Below are 25,589 nucleotides of genomic sequence, written 5' to 3' on the forward strand. Positions count from 1 at the left end.
TAAAGTTCGTGTGATTTCAGGTGCTAGTCTAGGCACTGAGGCCCAAGAGGAATCACTACAGTCGCAGGAGGAAGAGCCAAGAAAGCTGATAGGAAGGAGCAGCATGTTTACATGTAAAGCTTTTGTGATGAGCTGGAAGAGCTGGTAGAGCAATGACAAGAACAAGAGGAGAGCTGAAGAAGCAGGCAGGGTTCAACCAGGGAGTAGGTCCGAACCAGGAGAGCAAGCTGCACACAAGGCCTTGCTGTCCTGCTGCTAGTGGGACAGGTCCTGGACTTTCTGCTTGAAAACTTAAAAAGTAGTGATCATGCAGAAGATGGAAAATGGCCAGACAGATACATCAGGGTGCTAGGGAGCAAGGCTACGAACAATTAAAGCCCCAATGCTTTGGGAGATATATTGTATCTCACTGTCTCGCTCTACTAGGTGTCCTTTTAAACCATGAAGCAAAGAAATAGTTTATTAAGAAAACTGGTATTTTTGGTGTGAAAATAGGCCTTTCTGCACCACAGTGCTTAGTTTAATTCTGACAGCTTTGGGATAGAGAATCAAGCTGCCTTTTTGTTACTGGCCTAAAATTTAAACTTGGCGTGGTTGATACCAAAGACTGTCAGAAATATTGCAGAGGGCTAAGTATTAAATATTCAGGTCATCTGTCCTGAAGGATGAAAATATTTCACAGAAGGTTATTTTGGCTGCAATTGGAAGGAATATGTTGTTTAAGTGCATATCCACTTCTTTTTCCTTCATTTAGTAGAATTAATTGACAAATGAAAGAAGACAGTGGCAAACGTCAGACTCATTCTCACAGTATTTGTGTGGGGAGGTAGATATGATGCTGCAGAACTACTGAGCACAGCCCTGGGTCTGTGCATACCATAGCTGTGTGCACACTGTTGTAATTATGGATATACGTAGAAAACCTGATACTAAATGGAGTGGTGGATGATGTTGCTTGCTTTGATTTTTGGAAGCTTTGCCAACTACAGAAAAAACAACAACCCCGCCCCCCCAAAAACAAAAACCACAACCAAACCCAAACCCTAAACCACTGAAATCTCAGAACAAAACAATAGACAGTTATGAAGCTTTGTGACAATCAAACAACAAGAGCAGAAAAAATGTTTAGAAGAGACATATGGCCTACCATGCTGGCCCATTTTTGGTTGATCTTTTTCCAATCCTTCTGCTGTCTCAGTATAACCTCTCTCTCAGTCCCTCCCCATTCCATAAACCCATCTGTCTTCATCTGTTAATTCAGTCCTCTGTTACTGTGGAATTGTTTATCAGCCAAGTGACTATGGACGATGAACTCCTCTATTCTCTCCAATATAATCAGAACAGGCCTGCTACTCAGTGGTGGGCTGGTGTTGAGAATAAAGTAAATTACGAACAATTTGCCTGGGAACCTTTGGTGAGAGAGAGGCCAAAACAATCAAGTATTTGGCATCTTCAAAAATTTTCCATGGTCTAGATGCACACAGTCAAGTATCTTCACCACCCTACTGGGAATCAACAATTGTGGCTTTCACCACGTAGGAGGAATATCCCTGCTTGTCTTGAGCTTGATCCTGTTCAGTCTGGGAGAGATCATGAGAAGGATGGACTGATCTAGTGGGGTTAATTGCCCTGCAAAAGGGTAATCTCACTTTTTTCCTTCTTGCTGGCCAAATGATTTCACCTCTCTTCTTAATGTATTGGTGGGAGGTGTTGGTCTGACACCAGTTCAGCTTAGAAAATTCTCCCAGACAAACAAGATAACTCTGTTCTAGATTATTGAGTTAAACTAAATTACTGAAGGACCAGGTGAACACCTGGGCTGACATGTAGGAATGCACAGAATCACAAGATCGGGAATCAGATGCAGAGCAAAACCACAAGCATCCCCTTTCAAAAGGAACTCACTCATCATTTGAATACATACCGATGCTCTAGTAGTTCAGTATCCATGCAAAAAAATTCATCTGTACACCCAGGATGAAACAGGGATGGAGATCAGGATGCTGCACAACATTCCACCCTTCCTGGTAAGAAGGGCAGTGGGTAGGTACAAGGACTGCTGTCCTGCTGGAGTAGGGATCGCTCCTGGTTTGTCCCTGATTGTCTTTTAGAAGACAGTCTGTCATGGCCTTTCCCAAGTGTGCTGTCAATAGGAAGAATATGGAAACTTGTGCCCAACAGCTGTTTAAAGAAAGCCCTCTCTTGACAGAGCCTGAAGTTCTAGTACCTACATCACAGACAAGTAACTACTGCCATGCATAAGCACAGCATTCAGCTGAGATACGAGCAATCCCATCTATGTAAGGCAAAATACAATAAAAGATATTGGGTTGCATCAGCTAAGTACCTTTCTAAAGACAGTCTGTGTGTACTGAAGTCAATAATGGAGTTCTGAGTCTCAACAAAACAAGTAATTCATAATGAGAAGTCATGCGAGCCAGATACAAGGATGTTGTCTCGTCATAAATAAGTCCAGCAGCTAGAACTGCCATATTATATCAGCTCAGTGGCAGTTGCTTTGCTAATAAGTAGCTAATTTTGTCCAATAAAATTTAATGAGGACACTAGCATTTTGACTGTAGCAAGACAACTGCATATTTGTCTGTTTTTCCAGATGTAGGTGTACGTGATATTTGGTAGGAATAGCTAAAATTTCTCAGTTGAGCACTTCTTTGATCGAATCACTCGAGAATCACTGCAAACTCTCTGCTCAAATACAAGACCATACTGAGCACTTACTCTGATAGATACCAGGCATAAATGAGCCACGGGAATGATAGATTCTGGAAGTGCAATGAGATTTATCCTGATTTATTCAGGACCTATAGATAGGCCCCTCAGAAATACTTGTTTCATCTTGCTTTCTCTTGCCCCACCAGTTCCAAACTGAATTTCTTTCTTGACCTTATTTCATGCTTCTGCAGGACGACTCTAGCTGCCAACATTCTGCTACTTCCCAGCAAAACACAGGCATATGACTCAGTCGCATTGGCTGCCCAGATTATCTTCACCTTACATTGTCTGCAATTACGCCTTAGCTTATGGCTGAAAAGATACAAGAAACTGCTTGTGGGACAGCAAAACCTGCTATTAGATTTAGTCTGTGGGAGCTTAGGGAGTGTATAACAGGTAGGCATGTAAAATTCAGAATGTTCCTAATACAGATAAATATCCTCAATGCCAAAGTTTCGTTCAATTTTAGAGCTCCATGCGCATTATGCCATCTTCTCCTTTTCTGCAAAATGTAAAGTTACGATGGAAGCCACTTTAATTCCAATGTGTACCACTTCCTTCTTTAGCACAAAACAAGAGAGAAAAGGTCCTTTTTAAAGCTAGGTTTATTTTCTGAATCATTTGCCACAGAACCGCATTTATCTTCTGTTCATAATTTGAATGCCCACCTACCTACAGGAGGTGGGTACGGAATACACAGTTTGCCTCCTGATCTTGATTTTAACCTCTCCTGTTTTACTCAAGACTCCAACAAAGGGCAATCTAAAATTGCTGCTTCTGTAGGAGATTTGGGATGTTATTTTCAGTCTAGAAGGAGAGCAGAGGTGGTAGCTCGTCAAGAGAAAAGCATGTGCCCAGCCTTCTTAAAGGGGTTCCTAAGGAGGTTTTCCTTCTGTTCCTTCTTCTGTAGACTTTCAAGTTGCCAGAGCAAAAGCACTGCCTACCATGAGCAGTTTCAGTGTCAGGTCTGGATGGAGGCCTCCTGCAGATAGCAATCCACAGCAGTGGGCAGCTTCACTAGATGCAGAGGCACTGCGCTTGTCTGAACACACCAAGCTTCTCAAACATCTGCAGAAACATGTTTGCACACAGATGTGTGCTGAAATAGTGTGATTTATCCAAGCAGCCCCGTTTGTCTCTTAGTCTGCCTTGAGTAGCTGATGGTGGCTTTGTAATGGACTTTTCTCTGACTCACCAGTGAGGTAGCTCGCTGGTCTGGTGCTAGTAATTGTGATCAGAGATGGGTTTCTTTCATCAGTGTAATAAGACACCCGTTCTCCTTCCCAATTCAATCTGATTTTTTTTTTTTTTTAAAGGAAGATGAAGTGATCAAGTAGAAATAAGAGGCCACAATAAATCTGCAAGTATTTTAATTGTCTCAAAGTGTGTTGATTGATTAGAAAATTAGAGGTAAAATATTTCTTGGGTTAGTGCCAAGCACAGTAAATCCGTATTTCCAAAGAAATTTCTGTGAGTAAGGGGTGCAAAGATGCCTCTAGAAGCAAACTTAGCTTCAATTACGTGATGTTACTGGAAATTGGTGTTTATTTTTCTTCATTGCCTGTGCTAGGGAGCTCGAACAGTCTCAAAAAAATGACACATTAAATAGCACAGAGAAGGGGGAAAATCCGCTCCAACGGTACGGTTACAAAATGTCGTTTCTGCCTAAAGGCATCTGCAAAAATCCGGCGAGGGACTAAGCAGAACTTCACTGTTCTGCATTTGCTGTCTTCCAGAGCTGGTGTTCAGCCCCTCCGCCAGCTGGGCACGGGCGGCAAGCACAGCGCGGTGCAAGCTGCTGCTCGCCGCAGCCCCCGGCAGCGCTCCTGCTCTATTTTCGGTGAGCTGGCTGCACAGGGATCGATGCTAGCGCAAACGCGAGACCCGTGGGAGAAACGCGCGTGTAGCAGCTGTGTTTTGAAACTCCCTCTCTTCCCAGCTGTAGGCCTGCGGCTTTCTTTGTCCAGGGGGGTGCGATTTACAAAACGCTTTCCAGGAGAGAAAGCAAGGGGAGGGGAGGCTGGGGATCCTTCAGGGGCTTGGGTTGGTGGTGTCAGCTCCCCGCGGAGTTTCAGCTGCGGGGTAGATGTCATTTCGCGTGCGAGGGGGAAGACATCAGCCACCACCCCAGAGTCCGTACTACCGGCGGGGCATCGGCAGGAGGGCTGCAGGCCTGCGGGAGGGAGCGAGGAGGGGAAGAGAGCCGATTTCTCCTGCCCCGGTGCCGGCGCGCATCGTTACGTCCCTCGGCGTCGGGCGAGGTTCCCACCCGGGGATGCGCGAGGTGCGGGCGCGACCGGCTCAGAGGAGCTGAGGGCGCCGCAGATCCGCCCGCAGCGGGGACGAGCGCGGCGCTCCCAGGTGCGCAGGGTCCCCGCTTCGGCCCGGAGGAGGCCGCCACCCCCAGGGGCCGCCGGCGACCGTCCCCAGGCGGCCCCGGGGCGGAGGCGGGGGCCGGGCCGGGCGTCGCGCTGAGGGGCGGGCAGGGCTGCCGGGCGCCTGCCGCGGCGTGTGGGTGGCTCCGAGCGCCCGGTACCCGGCGACGGGCGGCGGGGTGGGAGGAGGCTGGTGGGGAGGAGGAGGAGGAGGAGGAGGAGGAGAAGGAGGAAGAGGAGGAGGGGGGAGCGCGGCGGCGTTGCGGGCGTTGCGGCCGGTGCTGCCGGACCATGGTGAGCTTCGGCGGGGGTTGACGCACGGGCGGCGCTGCCCGGAGCACGTGTGGGATGTGAGCCCTGCCAGCCGCGCTGCCGGGGGAGCATGAGCTGTGCCCAGGCCGGCATTGTCCAGGTAAGGGAGGCCGGTGTCGCCCGGCCCGGCCCTGCCCTGCCCTTCCCGGGGGGATGGAGGGACGGCGGCGGCCTGCCGGGGGCTCCCTGCCGGGCACCTTTGTGCCGAGAGACCGGCGGTGCTGCGGGGAGCCGGCAGCCGGCTGCGAGCGGAGGGCGCCCGTGTGTACGCGTGGTTTTGTTCTCTGTGGAGCATCTGGCTGCTCCGGCCTGCCCGCAGGGCGCTGAGCGGGGAGCCGCACGGCTGCACGGTGCGATGTGGCTGCGTGCCGGCGGCGGGGAGTCCCGTGCGGGATTGCCGTGGTCGTGGTTCTGCCCTTCAGGAGAAGCCCCCTGTGGGTTTTGTTTTTTTTTTTTTTTATTTTTTGGCTCCCTGACAATGCAGCAAAATTTAAAGCACAACCTGCCTTTTTTTGCCTCCTCCCGTTTTGCTGTAGTCTAACCTCATGATTTCATGTTTTGGTTATTACCTTCTTATGTAACTGCCTTTTCCATCAGCAATTAAATAAAATTCCTGTAGGTATGTTAAGAACATTACCCTAGCATCCAGCATTGTCAAATGATGCTTTTCTCGTTTTTCATTTTCACGGAAAACGAATTTGCACCAAAACAGGCATGTACAATGTGTTGCCTCCTGCTTTGTTTGCTATGTGCTTTTTACACTTGAAGAAGAAATTACTTGGCCTGGGTTTGGATTTTTGCATCCTGCTGTTCAGAGCTGCAGTAGTGCTTTTTTTTTTTTCCCCCTTAATGCTGCACTCAGCAGAAGTGCGTAGTGAAAGAGTCCAGCGGCCGCACGCCCAGCAGCGCTGCCATCTCATTCCGGGGGCACCCAGCCATCGGGGCATCCAGCCCATGGGGGCAGCCCACCATCGGGACACAGAGCTGCTTGGCCTTATGTATGGCACATAGCAGGTGGTCAGCTGCGCCTCTCTGATTAGCACTCACGCTAGGATTGTGGTTATTACAACAATTCATTTTAGCCTGGGGATTCGTTTTGGAAATTTGGATTTTCTACTAAGAAGGGATTATCGTTTCTCCATGTAGTACGTGTGTTTTATGAAGAAGTGGAGTACAGTGTGTATCCTGACTGCTCTCCCCGCTCCCCTCTCTGTAATGTAGACCCATTTGGACAGAGCAGATGCGATGCTGATTTTCACACTGGAACCAGGAGTAGATGTAAAAAGCAGCATTCGCTCTGCCAGCACAGCACTCCTCCCGCAATAAGGGCGCTCTCTGTTGGGGGGGGAAGAGAGTACCTGTCCCTGTGGAAGAAATGCACGTTCAGTTTTCTCATTGGGTGAGTGGGAGTCAGCTCAGAACGGGGGTCGCTCCAATGGCCGGCATTTGTGAGGAGGAGTAAGGCACGTGACTCGGTGGTTGTGGCATGTTGTATTGCTTGTGTCGTACGTGCAGTGGTGCACAGCTGGTTTAGTGTGGCCTGAGCGTTGGCCTCCCAGCCTCTGTGGTATCAGTCAGCTCTTTCTCGTAAAGGTGCTTGCATGAAACTGGAGTGGGCCAAAGCACAAAACACACTTGGTGACTATCAGGAGCTATAAATACCTGAAAGTGGCAGTAATTCAACAGCAAAGCCATTCGCTCAGATTCAGAACATCCTAAATAACGAATTCAAAATCTGTATGCTCTGTTTTTTAAATGCATTCCGATAAGCAACGTGGTACTTACCATGTTCCAATAAATAATTGGCCCAGGGTTGTTAGTAAACAAAGCAGTGTATCACTCTGTGGTTTGTATTTCATACAGGTGGCGCACAATCTAGCATTCTTTGCAGTCACAAGATGATCCCGGAGAAGCTTCACGGAGTTCTGCACGTGCTTCCTCTGAAGTTGAGCAGTATTCACTCATGGCAGCGCTAAATGCTTCTCCTTGCCTCCTTTTGTGAATAGTCCTGATACAAACAATTACTTCAATAAGCAAGAAGCAAGATTTAGCTTGTTAGTTTGTTTCTGAGATACTTGGAAAGGTGTGGTTCTGATACTGGGGGAGAGATTCAAGGTGGGAGAGTCTTGGTGTTGAATACTGTCAGGCCAGGAGCTGTTCTAACAGAGGTGATGCTATCCATTCTTTGAAATCGTTGGAAATCTCAGTGGTGGGGATACAGGCATTAAGGTTGCCTCCTTGGTTTCAACTCTGGTAAAAGCTGCTTAAAAAAAAAAAATAATTTTAATAGTACAACTTCTTCATTAATCCCACCTGCTACTTGAAGCTCAAACAAAGGGCTTTTAGTAAGTAACAAAATAGTTACTTCAAAGTATGTTAGTCGGTCATAGTGAAATCTGCCAGGGAATCTAACTTGTTTTCACAGTGATTTTCCTTATGTTCCTCCCAAGGCTCCCTGATCCCAAGTCTTAACCTATTTAGTTTCCTCACACTTAGGGATACTCACAGGACTGATGTCAGCGTGCAGAGCTTGTAGTCTGTGTAGAACCCAGCAGCCAGGGCATAGAGCTTGACGCTTATACAAGTCCTCTGGTTCTCTCTCAGATGGGATGCTAGCTAGCTCAGGTCAAAGTGCCTTGTGAAGGCCACCCAGAGCAACGGAGTCTGAGATTTAAATGTGCATGTGCCATCCCTGAGTTGGTCACGCTCCTGCAGCTGCAGCTCTTCAGCCTGTGTAGTGAGGAGCTCCCCACGAGTGGGGAGTTGTCAGCTTTCTCCCTGCTTCCAGGTTCTTGGTGGCCTTGCCACTCCTGGAAACTTCGCCCTGGTGCTAGCCACTTCCTTTAGGTCCAGAGTGGCTGCAGGATGGTCCTGTCCTCTCCAGCTTGACTATCTGCCTATTCACATTAAAAGAAATTGTGACTCCCTATTTTTTTCAGGATGTCTACTGTTTGTTTACACTCAGCATCTTTCTTGGTGTTGGCAATAAAGAGATGAGTCAGTTTTACTTCTGGTTGAGACTTTTTTTTTCCACTTGTGTCTCTTGTGAGGTTTCATGTGCTATTGTAATTCTGCAATGGCTGATTGGCAAGCACTGCAGGGAGTTGGTTTAATTCCTTAGAAATAAATTTCTCCTGGTCTCAGATTTGGTGAATATTAATTGTAATAAAGTATAAGGCCAAATTTTATGTACGTGGGCATTTGCCCTCAGATGTAAGTAAATGTTTTGGTTTCCCATGTATGCTCATGAAGGTGGGGGGGCATGCAGCATAGGGAAAAGTAAAAGCACAGCCAGGAGCAGGGCAGGCAGAGATGCCAGCTACCCCATTTGATGTTTTCCAGGTGGATTTTGAGTTCAGCAAAGTGTTTGGAATGAATGAAGAAATAGCAAGATTCTTTGATGCAAGGAAGCCGGGATCATTTTCATTAGTTAATGAATGGTGGCCAGGCAGCTGTGTAATGGACCTGTAGCTGTGAAATGGACTTTGAGTCAGTCCTAGATTTTTTTTTGATCAGCAATGCTGTGGCAGGATACTCCAGTGTCAGCTCTGAAGTGGGAAGTTTAGGTCAGGGCTGCCTCTCTGGTGGTGTTTGGGCTGTTCCTTTGGGCAAGGCGGAGTCCCCTTCTCATCTGGGATGTTTGTGGCTTCCTCAGCATACAGACTGGTAAGACTGGTCCAGGCTGCAGGCAGAAGAGGTATGCCGTTGTCACGGGTGTCAAACTGCTGGGGGCAAGAAAGGTCTGTGGCCCAGAAGCTTGATCCCTTCAGAAGGAGGTAGGGGCTGGGTTAAGCCAAGCAGTAGCTGAGCCTGGTTCCCTGGTTCTCCACTGCAGTGCCTGGGGCAGCTCCTGCTTGTACTCTCTCTCCAGAGGGACCAACAGAAGAAACCTTTGCTTCCCAGTACTCTCCTTCCCATAATCTCCACCCCACCCTCATTTTACAGGACAACAGCAGCTTGGGCTTCTTTCCAGCCCCTCTTCCTCCTGTCTGGACCATTGCCTACAATGCAGATAAACCTTGAGTTGGCTGGGGGAAGCAATAAAATGGGTTGTTCCTTTAGGCATTAAAAGATGAGGGAAGCCCTCATGCTGGTGTTTGAAATGTCAAAGGAAACCATCAGTTCTGGGCTCCCTACGGGACCGCTGAGCTCATCACATCACGAAGTTCTCTGAGGATGCGGGAAGGCAGCCTTCCCCTGCTGCAGAGCAGGAGGACTTGGAAGAGAGCGTGTGTGCAGCAATCAGAATGCTGCTGCTGAGCACTCAGCGGAGGCTTCATTTCATGCGTTTAGCAAAACAGGCGCTCGTTTTCACACTTCCCAGATATTTTTATATTTCTCTGCAGATGCCTGCTGAAGACTAGCATTTGTTTGGTTATAAGCCTGAATTAAAATTCCCATCCGATGTCTAGAGGCAAAAGAAAAAAAAAAAAAGCAGGTGTTTGTCCAGAATGTAAAGCCATTTAAATTTGAGAGCTGTTAACCCATGAAGTAGCGATACAACACAAAACATCTCTTGGAGTGAATCACTTGTGTTTAAAATGGAACATGTTCTAAAAATAAACAGGTAATTGCTTCAGTGTAGTCAATATGGAATTTAAGGATGACTGACAGTGATTTGTCATCCATCTCTGTAGCAAGAGTCATCTGGGAACCCTGTGATGTTAAAGGCATTTGTTTCTATTAGCACCACTTATAGTAGTTTTGTTAATGAGCTCTTGAACACCAGGACTGAAATCTGTCATGTGATATAATTAATTTTTCCGTACCATAGGAAAACGTCTGCTGCGTGCACCTTCAATTAGGTGAATCAGGTTTCTCAGGTCCCAGAACGTCTGGTTCAACAGAGCTATTGTTGTACAGAAAGGAGGAGCACGCCGCTTTGTTGCTGGCAGAGTGCTTTCACACATCTCCACGCACAGTTGAGAATGGCATCCTGTGATCTTGGGAAGAGCTGATGTGCTACCCACAACACCCGTTCTGCAGAGAGGAAGCCAGGTGGATGCTCCTTCCCAGCATGTGGCAGCAGAGGAGGTGGAGCAGCAAACTGCTTTTCCTGAGGGACAGAAAGAGGAGGGCAAGCCATGGGGAGTGTTTGCAGAGACTGTCAGACAAGTTCTCTTCCCTGTGTTGGTCAATCTCCTCTGAGTGCCCAGCTGTACGAAGCAGACACACCAAGGATCCCCAGATCTTTAAAGGCATTGCCGTGCATCCTGTTTCTCTCTGCAACAAACTATCCTGCCAAAGCTTGTCTCTTCAGCAGAACGCATTCGGCGTGAACTTTGCTGAGCTAGGTAAGAAGCAGAGAAGTTGAGGATAATCTGGCTTTGCTTGAGAGCTGAGCACCTGCTGTAAAGCAGGTCCTGAACGATTCGAGTTGCATCTTCCTTCCTGCCGGTCATAGCAAATGCTTGGGGAGGCTGCTGCTTACAAGTGCTTGACACAACAGTGGGGTGGATGAGATCACCCGATGGGCCTAAGTGGTCCCTTGGGCAGCTTGGTGCTTTCCTTTCCAACCTGGGCCCTGTCAAGGCTGATGTTGTTATTTGTGACAAAGTCTTGTGTCTCTATCTTAAAGCAACCTCAGGAAAATTTAAATTTTTACAATTCATGTAACAATGCAGAGCGTCTGTCAAATATTGGGTTGTCAAGTGTCTTTAATGATGTGTGGAAAAAAAGATGCTGTGTATTTTTAATAAGAATATACACTTTTTGTGTGCAGCTGCATGACTGTCTGAAGCAGACAGCAGATTTACTCTCTGAATCAGCATCTTGTTTTTGTAGTGAGGTTGAATTGTGCTTAAGGTGGAAAGAGGAGACAGGAAGTGCATGAACTATTTCATCCTGGAGTCAGAACATCCGTTTCCAAGATTATGCTGTTCCAGATTGGTGAAAGGCCTTTTAGCCATTAAATCTGCTGCCTTGTTTATAGGCCTGTGGAAGCTATGTAAGAATGAGGAGTGGGATCTTGTCATGAACTTGAGTTTATTTATCCTCACTGTGCTTTTCTAAACGGTCATCAATCTGAGGTTGATACCATGATATCGTGATACCATGATTCAGAAACACTGCATACATACCCAGAGTCGCAGTAGAGACCTGAGACAAATAAAAGGATTATTGAGGCACATTCTTTGGTCTGAAAGTGCACAAAGCTCCTACTAAAGTTACTGGAAGGTTTGCTTGGTGAAGAGCAGTACCATCTGGCCTTTTGTGATGTATATGTTTATGTGTTTGGTGGTGGTGATGGTTGGTTGTTTTTCTGTGGGGGTGTTGAGGCTTTTTTTGTTTGTTTGTTTTTGTTTTTAAACAAAGCTGAGTATTATAGGGAAGCTGCATATTTGCACTAACATTTCATTCTCGTTGTTCTACCACCAGGCTAAACTAGAGACAACTACAGAGTTAGTATCCAGACTGCTATTAGGGGATAATGAACTGAACTGGTTTTCCTTCTCCTTCTCTTCTTATTAGGCTAGAAAAGAATTCCAGCATATACGCACTGCACCCTGTGGCAGAACTCCTTTTCCAAGACCTATCGCTATGGTGGCTTATAAGAGTTAGGCTGATTTACTCATTTTTGGTTTCCAGTTCTTAACATTGCTTATAGATTTTGTTTTACACCTGTAAGGGATACATTCATTCATACTGATATGAGCAAAGCTCCCACCAACGAACAATATTTCACACCTGACTGAAGGCAGTTCTTCTGTAGGTCCAAGGGCCAACATGATGTAGAACCATTATCAGCTCCTGAAATTTTACTTTGTGTTCCTTCATGCTCCTCAGAACTGTGTCATTCAAACCTCTTCGATGACTTTTCATACTTGCTCTCTGCCCATCAGTTTCCATTCTCTTTGGCAGCTCCCTTCTCACCTTCTTCTGTCTTTCTTTCCCTTTCCACTTCCTTCTCCCCTTTCTACTCTGCAAGACCTGGTAGTTGCAAAGCACAGCTATTCTGTCCAGCATGCCTTGCTACACACACAGTGGTTCCTGGGCCAACGTTCAGCTTGGACAATGAGAACATGTATTCATAGCTCATGTTAATACTCTGTGCCTAATAGAAAGGCATAGCAAAACAAACTTAGTGTCTGTATTGAACAGTTATATTGGGATATTCCAAATTTAAAATAGACCCCCTAAGCAGAAGTACATGAATGCTAAAATGCTTTTGTATTTTTCTGTGCTCGGTTGTTTATAAACCAGGAACAGATGCAGAGAGAGTGCTTGCTTAGGACACCCTACAACTAGTGTTAAAAGAACTGATTGGTGAAAAGGGAATCATAAAGATTGAGATATGTGAACAGAATCAACAAGCAATTGTGCTGCCAAAAAAATGCAGGAAAACTGTATCAAAGGCGTGGTGAAATGTTCTGGATGCTTCTGTGGATTAATCTTGCTCTTTGTGCTGCTAAGATTTGGCTGGAGATTTTGGAGATGGATGTAAGCAGCCAGTGCCTTTTAGGAATCCCATTTAAGGATCAGCTGCTAGATTTGCTTGTCAGAGATGCGTGGTGACTTCCTCCTGGCATCAACTATAGCATCATGTCCAGCTTGGAAGATGAGCACAAACCCAAGGAGGTCATTGCAGAAGTTCCAGAAAGGGCTAGACTGCCCTTGTGCCCTTTCTCCTTTCCTTGCATTTCTGCCCATACTGGACACTGTGACTCTAATACTTAGCCTGCCTGCAAAAGTGGCTTTTTGAAGCCTGGGACAGGGGCAGCAGCCCATGCCAGTCTGCCTGCAGGAGCCTCCACTTTCCCCCATCACCATGCTGGAAAATGAAACAAAAGATGTCGTTGGAAATGGTTAAGAAGTGGTTTCCTGAAAGAGGTGGCAGAATGAAGTTCCTTCTTCAGAGAGAAAGGATGGATGTGATATTGTGAGTCACAGGTGATATGTCTAAGCCCATGTTTGGAAATGGGAATATAAATGTTTCCAGCAGTTTCAGCTCACTTAAAATAATTTGGTCACATCAGGTTATTCACGTAAGACTGTCATCCTAGTGATTATAAAATGTGGAATTTATGTGTATAATGATTTATCAGTATAGTACAGTTGTAGTTTGGACTCTAAAGTTAAATATATGCCTGCTTTGATCTATTTTTCCCAACCTAATTCTTGCATCTCCTTTTGTGTATGTGTGTGTGTGGTGTTACCTGCCTAGGGAATCCCAGGGACACCAGAAAGACAGCTCGCCTTGGGATGGTGGCAGCAGGCTCAGGGCTTGTGTGCATGCAGCTCAGCAAGGGAAGAACACGGAGCTGGATGTGTAAGCAGGATTTGCACTGGATCTATTAGCAGCTCAGGGAGGCCCACGGTGAATAATGTGTTTGGCTGACTTGTGACCCCCTTGTAATAGCTCTGAGAGATGGACAGGAGATCAATCTGTGTGATGGCCTTCCAATAACTCACTGGGAAACTAAGTTCATCTCCTTTAACTACCTGGACCAAAAGGGATATAAATACACTATTGATGATCTGAATAATAGCTCATTCCTGCATGACCCTGAGAGGGACAGATATACCCTGAAACCAAAGTAGAAAGATGGCCGTAAACAAATGAAGATCTCAGTTACTGTGTCTGCATGACGTGATGCTTACCAGCTTATGTCCAAGGGTATTACAGCCATATTTTAAGCAGTGCTGCCCTAAAAGGAGGCATTCTACATTAGCTTGTATTGACTGCATGCTATTGGCTTACTTGCAGACAGCAGCAGGGCTCCTGCTCTGTGTTCCCCAAGGCTTTTAGTTTTAGCATAATGCAGGCAAAACCAGCGTGCTGCTGCATCCCTGCCATTTCTGTAGTGCACCTTAAGATAAAGTGCAGACCTGTGACTTTCCAGGAATATGTCCTAACAGGCGGGAGGCTTTTCCAAGTGTGCGTGAGGGTGAGGCAGAATTTATGCCCATCTGGTCAGTTGCTGTTGTCTGCATTCAAAAATTCATTCAGCCAGAGCGCGAGAGGAAGCATAAGTCTGATTTAAAGGGCGGAGGGGGAGTGTCTGGTGCCAGTGCTTGTTCCAAGGACTTGTTCGTGTATTTTATGTGTTGAGCAGCATGTGGGATATCAACACTCAGGTGTTTTTAGGATGTCTGGGAGCAGAACCAGAGGTCTCTAAACACAGTTAATGTGTAAAGCAGGGGCCAGTAGCAGTGAGTGTTGGTTTGAGGATTACAGTTTCCAGCATTAGCGCCTAAGTTCTGCGCAAGTCCCGTTCATTTGATCTGGGATTCAAATATCTGTCATCAGTATTAGTCTTCTGACCTCTGTCTTTCTCCATGCTTCAGTGTTGTGCCTAACGATAATCTGCATGCTCATTTGGTGTACTTCATGAAGTTTTCTGAGATGGATCCTGGTGGCAAGTTGAAATCTCAGATACAACTGCCTGGGTAATAGGATACTGATGTAATTCAGCCTGTTGAGTATCAGAGCTGTAAATACACATGATAACAAGGTCTACATACGGTAACAAGGTCTTCAAGCCCAGCAGGACTAGGATCAGAGCTTAGAAAGTTGTTGGGCTCACTCCAGTTAAAGAGTGAGGTAAAATGTCACTGAGAACTTGCTTTCCAGATGCACCTCTCATCCCCAATCATTGACTTTTTGTAACTTCTTCCTCGATCCTTTATCCCCAGTCTCTGGTAGGGAATGATACAGGAGAGAGACTTTGCAGCTGAAGAAGTCTCTCTTAATGCAAATCAAGAACTTCTCAGAGAAACATAGGTAGAACTGTAGTTGTTGATGACAATGATAAATGATTCAAAAGTCAGTTAGCTTACTTTCAGAGCTTTTGGTTTTGACTGTTTGGAATTTTCTTGAAGCAAGGATTAATAAACATTTTTTTAGCAGGCAAGTTCTGGATCCACTTGAGGTATCAAGTCTAATGAGGAGTAATTCTTATATAATTACCTTGGAGGAGAAATATCTTATTTTAGGCCACAGAGGCCTGGCATGGAGTAAGCTTTCTCAACGACCCCTAACCAAGCACACTGGTCTTGCCATACACTTTGTGTTCCTGCAGTGGTGCCCTGGCTCATCTTCTCAGCCTTGATCTGATTCAGGGCCTCCAGCCAGCCTTGGCAGCTGAGCTCAGCACACACAAGCTGCTTGGGTTGGTGCCGCACCAGAGGGTTGTTTGCTGGAAATAAGAGACCACCCCCTCAGCCCCCCACTGCACGTACTTCTTCAATTGTACATTGAACTCATGTCATGTAGCAGTTAGAAACACGGTGTAATTATGTGCATTTTTCAAAGGCTGACTGCTCCAGTACAGAGCTGATTTCATCTCCACGCAAACCACCTTGAGGCTATCAAGCCTCCTTTAAAAAATATTCTTTTTCCTTGCATCTACTTATGTTGGATCACCCTATTGTTGTCCAACTTTTGTTGGTTTCTCCTTCTCCCAGCAAAGAAAAGACTGGAAACCTGGTAGAAGCAATCCAATGAAGTGTGAACAGGCTGTGTAATTACCTTCTTCAAATAGTTCTGGTGCTTGCACATGTGGGAGGAGGGGTGGCATATTAAGTATTTCTGTGTGAAAATTTGCCAGTGGAATGGTTTTCTGTCAAAAAAGGCTGTTTTAAACAGAATTAAAATGTGCCTCGTGAGAATGTGTTTGTGCTGCGGCTGGCAGCTATTCAGAGGAGCTGGAGCCCTGCAGCCTTGTTTAACGATCAGATCCAGTTGGGGGGAGATCGGAGATGGAGGTGTGACAAAGTTGATGTTGTTACGCGTCAGCTTTCAGGAAAACTTCAAAATGTTTTTATTTCCTACAGTGCAGAAAAGGAGGCCTGACCTACTCTGCTTCATAGAGCTGCTTCTTAAAAACTACCTCCTGACTCTAGCACATCATAGTTGTCATCCTATTGTATTTGCTTTGTGGAAGCCTGGGGCCGACCTCATGGCTACATTGGGTCCATTTAAACCACTGATCTTGCAGTAAGGATACATTCAGCCCATGAGTCCTTAAAATAACTGTGAAAAAATTAGCTGCACCTTTATGGGGGACAGAGACACACATTAGCAGGGTTCTTTTTTCTTTTCTTCCTTTTGACAGTGCTAGGAGCAATTTTTTCCCTCTTGTCATTATCTCTACTTCCTTCCACATCACAAACACCTTTTCTATAGCTATGGGAACTAATATGTCTATTCTCTCTGTAGCAAGCCTATGAAATCTTTGAGCTTCAAGTTTAAGCTGGTGCAAGTTAAGCACACTTCTGCTGTTTAGGTCTGTCTGTTTTCACTTCTGAGATGACCTTATTTTTAGTTGCAAAAAGGCCTGTACTTTGACACTGCTGGTCTCATTTGCTGAGGTACAGCAAAGGCAAACTCTTTGCAGCAGGTCATTCAAAAGTGATAGTAATGAGAGAAAGATGTGTCCTATTTTGGCTTTCCTTCTCCTGTGGCAGTGAAATCAAGCATTAGTGCAATGAATAGAAAAATGGTGGCTTCAATTAAAGTCTTGCTGTTTCAGGAGCTTTCTCTTTCTCTCTTTTTGTGACTATTCATCTTATTCCTGCAAAGACCTTTTTAATGCTCTGTGGGTTGCTCAGGTGAGTTGGAAGCCCATCCTCTGGCTGCTTCGTCTGCTGAAACGCAGAGGTGGAAAATGCATTTTTCTTAGTGTGAGCACTCGACAGTGCTTTTGTGCAACAATTGAGTGGCTCCTTATTCAGACCACACTGTGCAAAGACATAGTAGCTTTATTATCTTCTAAATAAAACGAAGAAATGGAAGGTTAATATTTTGTTGTGTTTTTGTATTTTTTTGTAGCTCTGATAATATTTCTCATACTGTTTAGTTCACCTATTTCTTGTGCATCTTTACTAACATTTGTCTTGCATCGTGCTGTATGGATACCCTTCAATCTTCCCCTGCCCTGTGCTTCTTCTGTTGGATGATGGGTGGGATTCTCTGCTATGAGGGTCACTGGCTCCCCACTCCGGGTAGCCACATTATCTGGGCAAAACTTGGAGGTGTCAAATGTTTTATCTGCCCATGGACGAAACAAAAGAGGAACAGCAGAAGACTTATCACCGTGCTTCATGTTCTTTAATGCTGAGAGTTGATTGCTGAGTATTGCATAAGAACAATAATGAAATTATGACAAATTCTTTCTATTTGCCTTTAGAGTGTCTTGCACACCATGGTTGAAAAGCGGAATCTTTCTGAGATCATAACTATGCTGTGCTGTGCTTTTCTTTGCCATTTGTGGTTTGTAGACTGAATCTTAAGAACTTATTTAAATACTTTTTTGGCTGTGCTGTGAACCCTCTGACCTCCTCCTAGATAACTGAATAGCAGATACAACACGACACTTCTCTAACCTGTGTTCTTGTGGCCCTGAATTTCTTTCTCATGCTTAAATGGAATTTTCTCTATTTCAGTTTATGCTCATTGCCTATTGTTTTGTCACTGGGCACAACTGAGAAGAGCCTGGCTCTGTCTTCTTCACTCCCTCCAAGTTGCTATCTACATTGATAAGATTCCCCCTGAGCCTTCTCATCTCCGTGCTAAATAATCCCAGTGCATCCTGCTGCTTTTCCAGCCACCTTCTCTGGGGCATTATTCATTTCATTGTGACAGGACACATGCATTTGTGTGGCCATGTGGAGAACTGCATCAGGGAACTGACCCAGGCTAGAAGTAATTTTATGTCTTGATTATAACCCAGACAAGATTTATTGGGCTGTTTGAAGAACAGTTATGTCAATGCAAGCAGACAGAAAAAAGATGGAGGGAGGCATGGTATTTCTTCATGTCATTGTATGCTGGCTTAAAGTGTTTGTGACTGTGACAGTAGTCACCTATGAAAAGATCTGGAGACCTCAGAGTAAAGACTTGCCAAGAAACTGTAGCAAATGAGATGGCATTTTGGCAGGGATTGCACTAAAATGAAGATGTCACTGAGAAATTGGGGTAACCCAGTGTATGAATGACTGCAGTGGGTCAAACAAAAGGTCGGAATAGAATTATCTCCATTGTGACTAAAGGAGAACATTTAGAGAACATAACAAACATTTTTGTCTGCCACGAGAAAATAACTTCTCTCTATTATTTCCTTGCCCTCAATCCTAACCATTTTCTATGCATGTGCAGAACTGGGTGTTTCTGTTTTTAGTACCATTCAGTGAAGACCTGCACCAAGAATCACCTCCTACTTTTCTTTGAACATATTTATGCTTATATAATAAAGGTAAAATGAATTTCACTGCTCAACTACCCATCCATCACATTAAGAACCACCTCTTCAGTCTGCTGTGAGCCTGAATTCTATTGCCTTCCTTTGGTGCCCCCTCCTTCTTGTACTGAAAGAGGAGGTGAACCATCACTTTGCCTCCATTCTCTTTTCCACTTGTGATTCTGTAAACAGCTGTCGTGTCCTTGCACTGCCTTCTGTGTACGAGCTGCCCGTATCTTTGTTCTTACATCCTTCTCTAAATCTTCTTAGTCTTCTGTTTGGCCTTCATCTTTGGTGCCTGCATACTCTTCCTCTTCTGATTTGTTACTTTTAAATCGTATGCTCTTGTTTTTTTCAGGTACTCCTTTTGCATCTCTAAATTCATTCTCTTACTTCTAATTCCAATCCCCGAAGTGCAATTTTCTTCTAGCTCTGTGCCTCCCAGTTAGTCATATCTTACTGCTACGTCATCTGGATTCAGATTTCTCCTTCCTTTTTTTTTCCTCCAGCCCACTGTATTTGAACTTAAGGTCTTGGTATGTGTCTTTGACTTTATCAGGCTGTTCATCTACTATCAATGCTTTCACTGAATCACAGAATTGTAGGGGTTGGAAGGGACCTCCAGAGATCATCGAGTCCAACCCCCTAGCAAAGCAGGTTCCCTACATCAGGTAGGTGTACACCTTTCATGTCTTCTGTTCCATTTTATCCTAGGTATTTTTTAAAATCTACTTATCCTGTTTTTGTCTTCATGGATCTGTTGAATCCTGCAGATTCTTAGGTACATGTTCTCATCTTTTTGTCCCTTCTTTTGCTTGGTGATTTACCTGACCGAGGCACTCTGTTTCTACCGTTAGAATGGCAACTCTTTTCATGCTCCTTTCTCTTCTAATAGAACTCAATGGTAAAAGACTGAACAGCTTATTACTTTCTTCCTTCAGATCCTTCCCAAATGTTTACTACTTCAAAATGACTGTACGATTATGTCTCTGAGCTGTTGTTTCTGCATTTATCTTGTCTATATAAGATCATCAGTTCTTTAGTGTACAGGCAGTGACTGGATGATTTTGTACTCAAAGCTATCATACCTTGCATTTCACAAAATTGTCTCTAATGTTAGACATTTGGTAGACAACCGTTTCTGATGTTTATGACATTTTTTACTTTGCCTTATTAGTAGGTGATGTGATTTTTAAATCTTTCCCAATGCAGAAAATGTCAGCAAAGTTTCCAGCCTGAGGTTCTCACGTGGGATAAACTGTTTGTTCAGGCTGTTGTAGCTATTAAAGGCTGCTAAGGTGTCCTGTGCTTTAGGTGGTTCTGAAGATCCTTCTCTCTCCATTGGATTACGTGCATCTCACATCATTGTAGTTGTCTAGAAGTGAGCCATCTTTTATACCTGGGGAATATCCAGACTTTGTAGTGGGGAGAGAGGCTAGGAATGGACCATTATCTATTTTAAGATAAGTTGGACTTTCCTGTGGTAATTCTCTTCTATCAAGGGAGAACCTGGATGTGAACTTAAGCAAAACAGCTAAAAAAATGAAAAACAGGTGATGTAGATCTCACCTTATATCTACTTCAGGGTTGTCTGTGACAGCAGAGGACTGGAAATGCTGGTTAGTATTTCTGTGTCAGTTCACACTGTTGTTTTGTATTTGAGGTACATCACTCACATCTGTCTTCCTGGGCAGTTTAGTTCTGCTTTAGCAGAGGGGCTGCAGAATGTTGCAGTCAGTGGAGAATGTCACGAGCAACAGTGGTTGATTCATAATCACCAGTGCATAACTATGTAGGGCAGTGTTTTTGGAGAGTATAAAGAATAAGTGCATATTTAGCCAGTATTTCTGTACATAAGCACTGAAAAAACAGAAGTTGGACTCCTCACAATGTAGGAATTTTCAGGACTTGTGATTCAGAATCTTCCTCTTATGGGATCAGTGTGCTTGCAGGGTTCGTCCTTTAAGGATTTTCAGTACATGCTAGTTGGTAATTTAGTTCTGAACAGGAAAGCTGAGATTTTTATTTGACTCTGAGACAGCAGGCACCTCAGCACTGAGAAAAGCATTGATTTATACTAAACTTGCTAAAGTGCTGCTCCCACTGGAAGGCAATTAGATTTGGGGGTCTTTCTCCCTTTGTTTTTACAAATAAATTCTACTTTGTATAGTTTGAGATGGTGAGGAACAACTTTTTCTTTTCATTTCTTGACAATGTTTCACCTTTTCCCTTAGTTTCCCACACCTTGCTGTACAGTCTTTTTATATGTTGTTTGCTTAACAAACTTGAATGTTGTTTGCTTAAAAAGCAAAATCCTGACATCTTGTCTTAGGGGTTAGTCAAGAGAGAAACTTTCTAAGCCCTGAAAGCAGGATAAAACTGTCTCTGCTCTGAAATATTAAATAATGGAAGCAAAGGGAAATAATCCCCCATGATGATACCTAAGAGAAAATTTAATTAAGAAAATGAAACTGCATTAGGAGTGACCTATTGTGGATTGCCAAAAAGCCAGTAGATGAGGGAGAATTTTGTTTGCAGCATCAGTAAGAGGTTGTACCGCACACTCAGCCTGGAAGGTAGGACGCTCCACAGAGTGGCATGAAGCCATGTTTACCCTGCTGCTGAAGGCTCCTGTCAGTACTGCAGGGAGCACGTCTGGACTGTGGGATGGCATACAAGCTCCTTGGAGTGGGCTGCTGGGAGCATGTGGCCACTCAGCAGCCCCTGCTCATGTCTCAGCACCATGCTATGTCAGCCTGCATCTTGAGCAGGGCGGCAGGTTCACCAGTGCTTCAGTAGGCATGCTGCCTGGATCTGTCTCAGCAATTACAAGGCATTCACTCGATCTCACTGTTAGTGTAATGGCTAGCAAGAGCATTATTTATCCCTTTGCTCTTAGTGACTACTGCTTCCACAATCTGTTTTGCATTAAACTAAAGGCTGACTGGTGTAAGTGATTTTTTTCTCCCTTCTCACATGATAAAGAGGGTACCTGTCATTGCTTTTGTCCCATTTGTATTTCATTGCAGACGAAAATAGAGGGAGAATTTGACAAGAAATTAAAGCAGCTGTCATATCTTGTTGTGTCCCACTGTCTTCTGCAAATCTTACCAAGAGGTGTGCAAATGACAGAAAATGCCAGTTGGAAAAACACCCCCATGTTCAAATATTTTGTTGCCATGTGTAATTCTGCAATTGCAAGAAATCAAGTTCTGACCACTAGTAGTTATTTTGTTTACTTATCTTTTGGTTAAAAGTCATATTATGGCTACTTGACAACATGGAGTTGTGATGGTTTCCGATTTCCCTCTCTTGTGAAAGAGGTATCTTGCTCATGGCTGTCCTTACTGGTGATACGCTGGGATGCCGGGGGTTTTATAGAGCACAAATGACTACTTGATGTGTCTGTTGTGGGAGAACATAGAAGTAGAGCTGGACTGCAGGAGCAGTCATAGCTGCAGTGCTCCCTGGGAGCTCAATGGAGCTGCTCTCAAATGCTTCTTAGGATGAGGATTCTACAGACTCTTGTCAGAAATATACCTGAACTTCTCTGATGTCATTAGCACTAAACCATGTTACTTATATCATTCCTCTCACTTCACCTCCAGTATTCCTAACTTTTTTTTGCTAACCGGTGCCGGTTTCTTTGAAGTCAGTGTCCAGGATCAGATGCAGTAGTGCAGCTCCAGCTTTGCTAATGCTCATTAGAGGGGAGGATGACTCCGAGCGTTATGCAGGCCACGGCCCTCTTTGTCCCAACCTGCTCTTCTGTCTATTGCCCAATAGCTTTGACTGTGACTTGAGTTCAGTTTGTCATCCACTCCTCCCAGTGGTTCCTCTCCCATGAGACTCCTGCCTTGCTGGTGGTGCTCGTAGTTGTATTTATGCAATTGCTTCTGCTTGGTGTGTACAGCTTTGCGCTTCTCTTCCGCTGTTTTGTTTTTTTCTGATTTCTCCAGTTTTTTGAGATTCTGGATTCTGTCCTCCAGCATGTTTGCAGTGTTTGTTGTTTTGTTTTGTCTGCAGAATTCAAGCTTACTTCAGTTAAAGCCTACTCTTACTTTGTCATCCAGGTGAAGATACCACTGAGCAGAGACAGCCTGCAGGATCTACTGAGCATGTGCTACAGGCTCTCATAGAACCAGTGATAGCTGCAGTCTGGATATTGCTCAATGAGTTTTCCATCTAGACTGAGTTATTTTCAGCTAGACCATATTTTTAAAACTCTCTTCTAGGATTACAGTGTGAGATTATATCAAAAACCTTATTTGAAGTCGTGATATTATGTATTTGTGCCTTTTTTTTCTGTAGCCTCAGAAACTATTACTTTGCTGCAAGAGGAAATTAAATTGGTTTGAGGTGATTTTTTCTTGATGAATCTGTTTCTTGTTACATCCCGTCCCCAATCTCTTTATGTTCTTTCTGGGTTTGGCCTGTTGTAAGAGCTCTTGGGATCTCTCATCAAACTAAATGCCTGCCAGAGGGGTTGTAGTCCAGGCACTGCTTATTTTTTGTCTAGACTTTGCAGTCTCTGGGCTGGCTCAGAGTTTGCCTTTGTGTCCCGGAGAAGTGTCTGGTACATTTGAACTCCAAGCAACAAGTCTGTACAAATTCAGAGTCTGGTAAGAAGAAAAAAGCAACAGTTTAAAAGCTGCTTTGTTGTTGTTGCTGTTCCCAGGGTTCTACCACAAGATAAGTACAATTAATGAACTGGTCAGGTGCGCTGTGTATCATCAGCCAGTCCCATGATAGGTGCACAGTGCTAGCTGAGGAAAAAGCAGGAGCTGTTTTTCTATGTTGTTTGCATTGTACCTAAGGAGAAGAAATACTGTCAGTACCCCATAAACTCATGGATTTGTAGCCAAACCAGTGAGACTGAGGAGAAAGAGGAATATGTAGCATAAACTTAATTCTGTTCATGACATGGTTAAAATGAATTTCCTGTAGTTTTATCATCTGCCTTTGCCAATCTGTGGGAAAAGAAAGGTCTTTTCAGATGAGAAGCCTCAAGTTTTCTAGACAGCTGTTTATCAGTATAATGTAGATGTGTGAAATGAAACAATCAGAAGGGGAGCAACTCAGCAGGTCAGTGCATTCAGTACAGGTACATTGCAAGAGGCATGCTGGTCCCCATGACAGTGAGTGTTAGATTCTGGCTGGTTTTGGAGAGGGATGCTGAAGGATACTGATCTGTTTTTAAATGGTTTTGCATTGTTTTTTTTGTTGAAAGAAAAGAAGAAGAAAAAAAAGTTTATTTGTGAGCTATGTCTATGAATCCTAAAATTTATTCTTGTCTAAAAAAAATGTTATTTACAGAAAGTTATTACTTACCAAAATTGAATTTAGTTACTAAAAGTAATTTTATTGCTGTATGATTACAAAAAATACTTCCTTTTTATTTTGTTTAGTGGCTTTTTCCAGTTTACTTGTTCTTCAAACTTTGAAAACAATGTTATGTGCTTTGCAACTTGATTTATCTGATAGTAGAAAGGCTTTTCTGCCTGTGTGTTAGAAGCATTGATCATATGTGTAGGTTTGTGGAAAACACACTTGGAATGCCTTCTGTGCCTGAGAAAATACAGCTCTCATAGGATTTCAGGTTTCAGCAGCCTCTGTGGAGCTATGCAATAGTCTGAAATCTGTCTTGCTGAATCTGTGTTTTCTCTGACAATAACTTTGGACTGATGGATCTGCAAAGTTTTCACTGCTGTGATCGTTGTTTTCTGAAGTCTGTAAGCGCGAGCGAGCAAACATGCTTCTTCACATTTTCAGTGTGTATTTCCACTTCCTTCACAGAAAGCTAACTGGATGAATTTTAGAACACTTGTCATAGCCTTCTTAAAAGTACATTTATAAAATACAAAAATATCTGTGCATGAGAGTTATAAAGGCTGCAGGTTGGCAGTGCTGAGTGCAAAGCAACAAATGTGAAGAACTGGTATAAACAGGAGATGTGCAATATCTTGCATAAAACGTGGTAGATATTTCATTAGACAAGGTTTAACATTCACTCAGGAAGGGACTGCTGTTCAAGATGGATCTTTAAGCTTTCATCTGTGTTTTTGCAGTAATTCAAGTTGTTCCACGAACCAACAGACTTATTTTGTCCATAACCTGGCAAAGACTTAGATATATTGAAGCAAGAAAACTGCAAAACGATTAGAGAGACTCTGCTTAAAATTAATTTGAATGCACTTGAGGACAGTTTGTCTATCAGATTTTGTTCAGGAAGCCTAAATGCTTAGGATTTAGCTACTGGGAGGATTTAAGATACCTCATAAGTCCTTAAAGTAATTTAGTGGTGGCTTTTAGTTATGGCTGCTTCTTTTCATTTAAAGAATGCAGGAGAAAGAAATAATAAGGGTTTTAGAGTAGTGCAGGGAATGAATACAAGATTTTCTGTAACCACCATTTACTTTAAAAAGAGACCTAGATGATTTTTTATTTACTTTATTTTGAACTGATCTTCAGTTTCTTAGTTGTCTCCTTAGTCGAGACCCTAATCTGGCTACACATGTATGTTATGGATCATTTTTCATTCAGTCATCTTATTAAACATATGCACTTTATGCAGTTTTTGCAAGTCATTGCAGTTAATAGTCTTCTTTTGCTCTCCCATGCTGTTTAAAATTATTTGGTTTGGAAAAATAGCTAGGCTGTAGATAGTTTAAGAATGGATTTATTAGATTTTCACACATGTTGTTCATCACTTCGAAAAATTTTGCTACCCTCCTTCCAAGAACATCATTAAAAACAAGGTGACATCTCAGAGAGCACCATGTGAATTATTAGTAAATTTTGATAGCTTCGCAGCAGCCTCCATTCTTGTCACTTCTTTTGTTACATTTGCTAATATTTCGAAACATTCAGTTTTCAAGGAAGAATTTCTCCTCCCCAGTTTGTCTTCTTGCTTTCTTTAGTCTGCAGAGAAGATGTGAGGCTGAGTTTGACATGATCTCCATGGCAGCACACATTAGTTCCCATGGCA

At 43.9% G+C, this 25,589-nt stretch overlaps 1 protein-coding gene across 2 annotated transcripts in view; it reads left to right on the forward strand.

Annotated features, from left to right (window-relative positions):
- The first annotated feature begins 5,356 nt into the window (after nt 1–5,356).
- HECW1 (HECT, C2 and WW domain containing E3 ubiquitin protein ligase 1) overlaps nt 5,357–25,589 on the forward strand; it is a 230,445-nt gene continuing 210,212 nt past the window's right edge. For both annotated transcript variants that reach the window (XM_052698978.1, XM_052698976.1), the window contains exon 1: nt 5,357–5,520. Coding sequence is in view for 1 of the 2 variants with exons in the window: in XM_052698976.1 (XP_052554936.1) it covers nt 5,491–5,520 (30 nt within the window). In the remaining variant the exon portion in view is untranslated. The remainder of the gene's footprint in view (nt 5,521–25,589) is intronic.

Source organism: Tympanuchus pallidicinctus, unplaced genomic scaffold (genome assembly GCF_026119805.1).
Source record: "Tympanuchus pallidicinctus isolate F22 unplaced genomic scaffold, pur_lepc_1.0 scaffold34, whole genome shotgun sequence".
NCBI lineage: Eukaryota > Metazoa > Chordata > Aves > Galliformes > Phasianidae > Tympanuchus > Tympanuchus pallidicinctus.